Source organism: Mandrillus leucophaeus, unplaced genomic scaffold (genome assembly GCF_000951045.1).
Source record: "Mandrillus leucophaeus isolate KB7577 unplaced genomic scaffold, Mleu.le_1.0 Scaffold1370, whole genome shotgun sequence".
In the NCBI taxonomy this organism is placed as follows: Eukaryota; Metazoa; Chordata; class Mammalia; order Primates; family Cercopithecidae; genus Mandrillus; species Mandrillus leucophaeus.
In genome coordinates, this window is record NW_012101333.1 from 136,946 (window position 1) to 147,338 (window position 10,393).

The 10,393-nt window shown below is 50.7% G+C and overlaps 1 protein-coding gene across 1 annotated transcript in view; it reads right to left on the minus strand.

Annotated features, from left to right (window-relative positions):
* The window catches only part of FOXN4 (forkhead box N4), a 31,984-nt gene extending 22,148 nt beyond the window's left edge, over positions 1 to 9,836 (minus strand). The window contains exons 1-2 of the mRNA XM_011973419.1: positions 9,741 to 9,836; positions 8,849 to 8,937 (exon numbers count right to left, since the gene is read on the minus strand). Coding sequence (XP_011828809.1) covers positions 8,849 to 8,934 — 86 coding nt within the window. The 5' untranslated portion in view covers positions 8,935 to 8,937; positions 9,741 to 9,836. The remainder of the gene's footprint in view (positions 1 to 8,848; positions 8,938 to 9,740) is intronic.
* Between the last annotated feature and the right edge of the window lie 557 nt (positions 9,837 to 10,393).

Genomic DNA, 10,393 nt, shown 5'->3' on the forward strand with positions numbered 1-10,393 from the left:
TGCACACACAACACACACGTGTATGTAAACACACACATGCACACGCCCACAGACCCTAGAGACTTCATTACTCCCTTTAACAGACAGGAAAGGTGAGGTCGAGCCAGGTGACCTCGCCAAATCCCCAAGCTTCAGCAGCCCCAGGTAGCCGCTTCAGCTCCTCCCTCCTTGGGCCTCGATTTCCCCATCTGGGATGCCACCAGAGCCCCTTTAGGCAGCCCCCCCTTTGCCAGGAAGTAGGGGGATGCTGAAGGGTTGGGTCCTTTTTGAAAGAACGGAGCATGGAGCATTCAAGGTCTGAGACAGATCCAGGCTAGGATTGAGGGTGGCACCCTGGGAACATCAATGTCAGAATAACACTCTATCATTGGTGTAATCCATTTCCCAAGTACCTCCTATGTGCTTATGACTTCCTGGGTGTTACCTGTGTGCCCTTCTGAGTTTCGCTCAGAAGGCTCTGAGTTCTGCAATGCCACATCCTAAGCTCATCCCAGCTGGGCAGCCCAGCCCCGGGTCCCCCGTTGCTCTCTCTGTGGCACTGCAGTGGAGTGCTACCCAGGTAGGCTTTAGGGATCAGTCAGGCCTAGGTCTGGCCACTTAGCAGCTGTGAGAATTGTCTGCAGCTGTGTGCCTCTCTGAGCCTCAGTTTGCACATCTGTAAAATGGGAGGGCTAATGCTCATCCATCTCACGAGGTATGGTGAGGATTGGACAAAAGGATTGGACGAAGGCACACAAGAGGGCCGCTCACCCCAGTGGTGGTGGTCCCCTTCTAGTAAACCTCTCCTGACAGTATGGAGGAGTGAGCCCCGTGAAGACAGCCAACAGCAAGGTGTCCAGCACTCGGGAAGTGTCTGCTTTATTCCGCAGCATTTCTTGAACTCTTACTTGCCAGGCACTGTTCTGAATGCACAGGAGAGACCCCTGCATGGGATGCCACCTTCCTGCCAACCCCCTAGGTCCAAAACTCCCCAGTCTCCTGACAGCCTGTGGGGGCAGCTACCTGTCATCCTCATTTAACAGATGGGATGGCTGAGGCCCAGAGAGATGAGTGACACGTCTCAGCCACATAGCATATCAGCAAAGGGGCTGGGATTTGAACCAGGGATGCACTGAGAGCCTGGAGCCTCTTCACGCAGCTGCTCTACCGGTTTGGTTGAAATGCAGGAAGGGCAAGCCCTCATCATATCATTTATTTAAAAACTCAGAGTGTGCCCAGGTGTGATGGCTCATGCTTGTAATCCCAGCACTTCGGGAGGCTGACGCAGGAGGATCACTTGAGGCTAGGAGTTCATGACCAGCCTGGACAACATACTGAGACCTTGCCTCTACAAAAATGTTTTAAAATTAGCCAGGCATGGTGACGCATGCCTGTAGTCCCAGCTACTTAGGAGGCTGATGTGGGAGGACTGTTTGAGCCACAAGTTTGAGGCTGCAGTGAGTTATGATTGCACTGCTGCACTCCAGCCTGGGTGACAGAGCAAGACCCTGTCTCTAAAAAAATAAAAATGAAAAATAGAAAATAAAAAAATCCAGTGCCAGGTATCCCCATGGTGTCACAGCCACTTGTCAGGGGACCCTGTGGTGGCTCTGGGCAAGGCAATATGCCACTGGAGTCCATGGCTTCCATCCTATGCTGACGGGGAGACCAACCCAACCCACTTTAATGGACAATGTCCTTAATGAATCAGTCGTGTTGCTGGAGGGAGGAAAGAAACTGGCAGGGAACAGGAGGACAGGGACCAGGGGGACCTGCATTCCAGTCCAGCTCCACTCTTAATGGGGAAATCTTGGGCAGATAACTCAATGCCCTTTGAACCCCAGCATCCTCATGTACCGAACAGAGGTGAGAACAGAGCCTGCCTCTTAGTTTGGGGTAGGCAAACCACAGGTGCCGTGTTTGGCTCCAGGTAGGCACTGGAGAACTGTTTGTGGAATGGATTTAACACCCAGCAGCCAAAGTGACCTTTTACAAGGGACATTGGAACCTGTCATTGTCCTTAAAACCCACCAAGGGAGTGAGAGTCAAGCTCCTCACCTTGACCTGACACTCGGCCATCTCCTTCCCCACCTCTCTCCTTCCATTCTCTCTACTCTAGCAACCTGTCCATCTCTCAGTTCCTCAAACATTCTAATTCTCACTCATCTTAAGATCCCTCCACACACTGTTCCCTCTGCCTGGAATGCTGTTCCATGCACTCATTTATAGCTGGTTTTTTCTCAGCCTAAATGATCTCTCCTGCGAGAGGCCCTCCCAGACCCTCCCTATCTCTTCCTGTGTGTGTCCACAGAATACTTATTTTGCAATGAGATATTTACTTACACGTTTCCAGTCTTTCTGCCATAGGATGGCAAGGACCAGGAGGCCCTCTATTTTGTTTAGCACCTGGCATAGGACCCAACACCCTGTGGGCATCTATAACATACTCTTAAGTATGAAAGCTAGAGTCAAAAAGGGAGGAAGAGTCCTCAGCCCAGCCCCAACATATCTTGCATTCTTCAATCTCCATCCATTTTCTGCCCAGCTTAAATATCACCTCTTCCAGGAAGCCCTCCCAGACCAGTCCAGCATCTCCCAGTCTTCCCTTGTCCTGAAATGGTTAGCACCGTCAGTATCTACACATAGCACAGACCACTCATGGTCACCCACTAATATAACCCAGGCATCTGTTCTTACCCACTCCACCCTTCTAGATACTAAATGGCAGGAGGACAGAGATGGATGTGTCTTACACCTCATTACAAGACCCATAGCAGCCAGCTCTGAGCCTTTCATTTGACAAATATTTGTCCCCCTAATGTGAACTGAACCCCCATGGCCACTGTCCCGTGATTGTTGCCGTAGAGGTGAAATGCAATGAACTCGCCAAAGAGCCTGGCAGGTGCCCACACAGGGTCACACATATTTATGGATGGATTATGGTTTCTGGGGAATCCTTGCCTACATAGCTGAAGTTCACAGACCACAATTAACTCTTTATTTCCTACCTTGGGATTCCTTAGGTTGATACAGCAATTGTGTAGAGGAAAGAATATCCATCTTGATTTAGTTCAAATCCCATCTCAACCCCTTTGTAGCTGTGTGATTTAGGGCAAGTCACTTCACCTCTCTGTGCCTCAGTTTCCTCACAAGTAAAATGGAATAATAATTCTCACCACACGGGGCAGATGTGAGGATAAGATCAGGTAACCTCTAAGACAAAGCCAGACACATGGTAGGTACTCAGACCACATTTCTCTCTTCCCACTTCATTCTCTCCTCTGCATTGTCATTTAGGAGGGGTGTGCCTGACAAATATTGCCTCAGAGTGGGGGTCAGATCACTATTCCAGGGATTCAGAGACACGCCCTGCCCTACCTGGGCGGCAACTCCACCCTGATTACAAGGTTTTGCCTGCCTTCTTGAGATGTGGTTGGTAAGAAACTGTTACATCACTGAAAGCTGCTCTTGTTCCCGATCCAACCATTACACAAAAAGGGATGAAGCATTTCATGGAGGTGTTTATTTAGCTAACACATCTTTTGTAACCATGTACAGGAAAAAGAAAATCAAATACAATTTAGCAAGCTCAGAAATGCGCAACTTGGCCAAGGGTCAGTGTAGTATGAAATGATTTGATTAGGAATTTGGCTAAAAGAATCTTTTCCTTTCTAGAACAAGGGTTGACTTGGGACTTAGAATGTGCATGTGTGTGACAGTGCATGCACACATGTGTTTTTTAGGGATGAAACTGCAAGACCTGGAAAGAGTCGGACCGCAGAGAGGCTACCTCTCTTCCTTACCCATAAGGTCACCTGAGGAGCTGTTCTCTCCACCCTGAGGGTGAAGGGATGAGAAGACATCGGGATGGTTACTGCCCCTCAGAAACAGAGTCCCTTCCAAGGAGATCACAACTGAAGGGTGAAGTCACCTGATATGGGTTAAACTATCCCCACACATAGTGTGAGTTCAAGAGAAATTTATCATCCCTTGAGCATGAAGCCTCCCTGTGTTTCCATGGATGTGTTATTTTCATGTGATATTTGTCCATTCATCCATCTATCCAGTACCTATGTGTTAACTTTTATCTACCATGTGCGCAGCATTGCAGTCCACAGATAAGAGAACCACCATCCAGAGAGGAAGGGCTTTTCCCCAAGGTCGCCTCATTTCTGAGAGAAGGGACTGAGATTTTGGGAAGTGAACATCCAGGATGAGGATCCGGAAGGAGGACCACTGAGCCTCATGGCCCTGGGAGAAGGTGAGGGTCCAAGAAGTCAGAAGCCTGCCTTCCATCATCTCACTGGGCCTCAGTTTCCCAATCTGTAAAAGGAGCTTGTTGAACCTGACCTCCAAAATAAATTCTAAAAGGTGGGGGCAGGTGATTAATAATTTAAGTTCTGCCCCTTCATAAATGTGTGCCTTTGAACAAGTCATGTCTCTTGTCCTCAGTATCCTTATGTGTAGATTGGGATAATGTCAGTACCTGTCTCATGGTTGTTACTATAAAGAAACGGCACGCCTGTAATCCCAGCACTTTGGGAGGCTGAGGCAGGTGGATCACTTAAGGTCAGGAGTTCAAGATCAGCCTGGACAACATGGTGAGACCCCATCTCTACTAAAAATACAAAAATTAGCTGGGCGTGATGGTGGGCGTCTGTAATCCCAGCTACTCGGGAGGCTGAGGAAGTAGAATTGCTGGAACCCAGGAGGTGGAAGTTGTAGTGAGCTGAGATTGTGCCACTGCACTCCAGCCTGGACAGTAGAGCCAGACTCCATCAAAAAAAAAAAAAAGAAAGGAAGGAAGGAAGGAAGGAGGGAGGAAGGGAGGGAGGGAGGGAGGGAGGGAGGGAGGGAAGGAAGGAAGGAAGGAAGGAAGGAAGGAAGGAAGGAAGGAAGGAAGGAAGGAAGGAAGGAAGGAGGAAGGGGAGGGGGAAGGGGAAGGAAAGGAAGAAATGGGACGCTACCCTTGCTAAGATGTTTTGCAGGTGCCTGGCACACAGTAGGTACTTAATAACTCTGTTTTAGCACCTCTAAGGGTGGACTTTCCTCCCACCCCCTGAGCTAGAGAGAAATCCAGCTAACCCAGGTTCAGCATGAGCCCTGTTTACCGTTGCCCAAGAGGTCAGGACCACCCCCGGTCCCCTGCCCCTTCGTCAGCAGCGGGGCTGAGAGGCTGCTGCCAATTTGCTGTCTAGGCTCCGCCACTGACTCCTGACAGCTCCCCAGGGACAGGGCAGCCGCCTCTAGCTGCTGCCCCCGCCCTCCTGCACACAGCCATTGAAAATTAACGGCCAAACTCGGCCCCAGGGGGATGGAGAGCCAGGCGGCTGCACAAGAGGCTGGACCCACAGCCTGCGTGGTCCTTGGAGCCCTTCTCTAGAGATGTGGGAGGGTGAATGAGAAGCCCATACACTTCTCCTGGGCTATTATTTGGGGAGAAAAATGGGAGTGGTTGGAAGCGGGAAGTCACTGTGTAATCATAAAACTCCCTCCGTAAGAAAGCACTCTCTCCCAGGCCCCTCTGAGTGCCTTGACCCACTTGAGATACAGAATCCTTCCAGCAAACCTGCAAATTGGGTGGCTCCATTTCACTGATGAAGAACCTGAGGCTCAGAGAGAGGCAGTGACTCGTCCAGGGTCACACAGCGGTGAGGTGATGGAGCAGCTTATTCTGTTCCAGCACCCATGCTCATGGCCAGTGGGACTTCGGGCCAGTGGTCACAGACGGTGGAAACAAATACTCTCAGGGTGCAACTGCTTTGGGGCCAAGTCTCCACTGTATCCATGACAAGCTGTGCCAACTTGTTAAGCCATATAAACAGGCTCAGCCTTGGTTTCCTCATTCACCAAATGGGCCCAAGAGTGGTACCCTCACGGGGTGGTTTTGGGGATTTGATGGGATTTGATGGGGATTTATGCCAAGAGCCTGGCATAGGCAAGGCAGGCAGTAAAAGGTTAAGAAACCACCAGCTGCTATTACTATTGTTATTATTATTATGTTATTTTGCCTTTCTGGATACTCTGGCCGTTAGATGTAAGAAAACACAGATGGGCATGGTGGCTCACGCCTATAATCCCAGCACTTTGGGAGGAGGTCGAGGCAGGTGGATCACTTGAGGTCAGGAGTTTGAGACCAGCCTGACCAACATGGCAAAACCCTGTCTCTACTAAAAATACAAAAATTAGCCAGGTACAGTTGCTCTCGCCTGTAATTCCAGCTACTAGAGAGGCTGAGGCAGAATTGCTTGAGGCTGGGAGGTGGAGGTTGCAGTGAACTGAGTTCACATCACTGCACTCCAGCCTGGATGACAGAGTGACTCTCACACACACACACAAAAACAAAAACAAAACAAACGAACAAAAAAACAGCCCTGAATCCACGTGAATAGGAAAGGCTTGCACCAGACCAGGAGCCTGGGCACCTCTGGGTCCAGTGCTGATGGAAACAGGCCTGCTTCTCCTCCCCACTCCCCTACCCCTGACCCCTGCTAGCTGGGCAGTGGACTGGCTAGGCATTGCCAGGCCCCCAAGACGCTCTCTGCTTGCCCTGCCCTGTTTTTGGAGAAGGCCAGCTGCTTAGTGCCCCAGACAGTTTGTCAGCTGGGTGGCCCAGATGAATGGGGTCAAGACTCCGGGGCGAGTCTGGTGGGAGCCCCTCCTGGGCAGCACCTGGGCATCTGGATTCAGGGTTTCTCCCACCCTCCAAGTTCCTCCTCACTTCCCATCGTGAAAGCCCTCCATAGACGTGTCTCTTGCAGGAAGCCAGGCTCTCTAATGTAACTAAGTGGTAACAGCAACAGCAACTACTGATTATGTGTTTCTTGCTCTACAAGCTTTATTTACTTAATCCTCCCAGCAACTGCATGAGGGAAGAGCCATGATCATGCCCATTTTAAAGATGAGAAACGAAACCAAGTCACTGGCCCTGCCTAAAGCTGGCCTTTGAACCTGCATGTATCTGAATCCTAGCAATTGTTCTCACTCTCTGACTCCCCTATCTTCAGTGCTTTTAAGGGGTGCTTTTAGGTAACAGTAAGATTCAATGTCTTTGAGCTCTTAAAGCCACCCTAGAGGAAGGATGAGCTCGCCCAGGCTTGCAGCTAGGAGGGCAGAGGTAGATTCACCCTGGATACGTTCTGTGCCTGCTGGGTGTCAGGTACCTTCATAGATAATATGATACATATCTCACTTAACCCTCCAGAGCTAGCCTTTATTATCCCCGTTGCACAAAACTATGAAAGTTCACAGGTGAATGTGCTCATAATTGGTGAACGGCAGAGCGAAAAATGATTACAAAATTGTCATAACAACTCCATGCAGTGGGTACTATTTCTATCTCCATTCTACAGATGAAGAAGCTGAGGCTCAGAGCTCCACACAGCCAGAGAAGTTGGGATTATAATGGACTTGAGAGCCCAAGCTGCTAACCCTTACACTGCCACTAACTCACTTGGCATTATTTAAACCCTGTGAGTGCTGGAAGGAAGCCTAGAGGCCCTTGGCTGTGTGATCTTGGGAGAAGCCATTTCATTTTTCTGAGCCTCAGTTTCCTCACCTATACAACAGAGCTCATCAGAGCAACCTCCTGAGATGAGGTGAGTGATGGGGGATGGCACACAGTAGGTGCTTGCAAACTGCCACGTACCTGGCCCCAGCTCTGCACACAGCAGGCTCTCTGCAAATAGCTGTTTGAATCTGTGTCCTCATTTGGATCTCAGAAGGCAGCCTCCAGGCCCACAGCCCTCAGGAAGCAGCCTCCCTCTAATTGGGGACTGTGGTCTGCCCCAGCAGGCACTGCTGGTGAGTTGCAGTGACCCCGGGGGGCCAGACAACCCCTGGGTAAACAGGGCTGATAGGAGGTGACAGCCTGCTCTTCCCAGGCCGGCCCTGGTCCTGTCCCCATTCTGTAATCTGGACTGTGCCCCCTCAGCCTACAGACACGTTGCTTGCTTTGTCGGGGGAGCCCTGGAAACCAGGTCAGGGCTCCCTGGCCTCAAGGGAAGAAAGGCCAGGAGGGGACTCCAGGTCCTTCCTTTTCCTCCTTTTCCTTCCTGGAGACCTTGGACAAGCCCTTTCTCCTTTCTTGGCCTCAGTTTCCCCAACTGTAAAAAACAGGGGGTGCACAGACTGGTTGACCCCCTAAAGGCCTTTTCGGCTATGAGGTTTGAAGACAAAAAAAAAAAGAGAAGGGCTCTGAAGCCTTCCATGCATCCTCTCACTTGTACCTTGCTTCACCCTGTTTCAAGAAATAACTTCTTTTGGCCTCAGTTTCCATCTAATTTACTCTTCAAACACATGAGGCCTAGAAGAGACCTTAAGATCATCTAATTCAACAAGATCAATTAAATGATGAGGAAGTGAGACCCAGGGCAAAGAACTTTCTGAATGTCACACAGACTGGCTGAGAACCTAGCAGATCTGACTACTTTCTTAACATCCATGGAGAGGATAGAACCCAATTCCTCCCAGAAGGGTGTTTTTTTCGTTTTGTTTTGGTTTTTTTGGCCGGGGGGGGGTGGGGTGGGGAGCATTTCCCACAGGGCCCATTAAGGCCACTGTAGGGGAAGCAGTAGCTGCTATTGTCATCTTAACATTCACCAGGAAGCCCAAACAGTATCAAATGCAGAAAGGGACCTCTTTTGGAGGGGACAGGAGACAGAAGGCATTTCGTGGTCCCACTGGGCCAGGTTGTGGCCCAGACACCCTTAGCAAGATCAACATTGAAATCAACACCTTCCAGCTCTCCTGCAAAAATCACAGAATTGGACATAACAATAGTTCTTGGGCAGTTTCAGAAACCATAAACAGCATATAAACACTTTGAGCAATTAAAAAATATACAGTTTGTTATTGCTGGAGCCCTCACCTGTATTCCTGTGGAGAGGGGTGGTGATTTTGCCCTGAGTTTCGAATAATTCCTGACATTATGGATGAGATGTCACTTTCTATCATCTCCTTGGGAAAAGACAAGCAGAAAACAAAGCTCCCGTCAGCGACGATATGGACAAGGCAGAAACCCACACTTTCCCCGCAATTCAGAAAGATGGAGTGCAATCAACTCACAGAACACTCTTTTTTTTTCTTTAAAGAAAAAAGTTCTAGAGGATTCCTGGGCCTCTCAGGTCACTTTCCCAGGGCAATTCTACAGGGTTTTACAAGCAAATGAAGAGAATGAAGTGAAATTCCCGCTTCTTTCGAATTAATGGGGGAAGAGCAGGGGAAGCCTCTAGAATCCAAACGTCAAACCCCGGAAATTGTGGACTCACAAAATAGGAATCAGAAAAACCGATTTCCTTCCAAGCCTTATATTTTCAACCTCAGTTTGGTTATGATCACTTTGAAAATAAGGGGCAGCTGGATGTGACATGTGTATTTCTCTGGGGGAACAAATTCCCACTTGCAAAGGGAATAATCCCCGCAAGCTCCTGCCCGGGAAATGCCTTCAGAAATGCCACAAGTCCTTACTGGAAAACCAGTCCAACCACCCCCACCCCCGCAACACACAAACACTGCCTTAAATTAAAAAATAAAAATATTTGAGTTCCCTAAGTTTCTCAAACTCCAAGCCTGAACCAACATAAAAGCCCACCAAAGGCTCCCAGTTCTGCCCCCAAAGCCATCGAAGGATTCCCAGGAAGGAGGAAAAGGGAGCAGAGGGAGGCGGCCCCGCAGCCCCTGCGCCCGGGTCTCTACCCTGGAAATGCAATGCCCGGCATTGCCCGGGAGGAGGGAGCAAAGCCGACCCTGCAAGGCGGTACCTGGAGCCGATCCTCGCGGGGCCGCCGCTGCCGGCACTCCGGGGGCGGGCAGGGGTTCCGGAGGGGGGCTCCCTCGCGCTCGCCCCTCGCGTTCCGCAATTTGGCCGCCGTCGCAGCTCGAACCGTTTTTAAATTTCCCTCTCTGGAGCTGTCCAGCTCAGAGCATGCGCAGTAGCCGTGCGGGGGGCTTTTCCCCAAGGGTCAGTTACAGGGCAGGGTCAAGGGGATTGCAGCGGGCGTTTCCCAGCAGCCGCGAGCCTTGCACGCCCCGGGGTTCTGGGGGGTGTGTGTGAGGGGGGCGGGGCGGAGGGGTGCAGGGGTAGGGACCCCTCTTCAAACTTTGCCAACAGGGACAACAACTGCATGCCCGCGAGCATGCGTTGAGGAGCAGTGGGAGGGTGATTTCGGCCAAGGGAATTAAGTTGCAAAAGGAGGCTGAGTGCATTAAAACTTGCAATCCCGTCCCTGGCCTGGGGCAAAGGACGTGGGCGGGCGGAAAAATCTGTTGCAACCCCCTCTCTCCCGCAAAGTGGGTGACGGGCCAGGAGGCAGAGACGGGGCCCCAGGTGGACGCGGATTCGGGCCACCTGTCCCTTTAAGAAAGTTGCGCCCGCGCGGGCTGGCGTGCGGCGGGAGGGGGCTGCGGAGCGGAT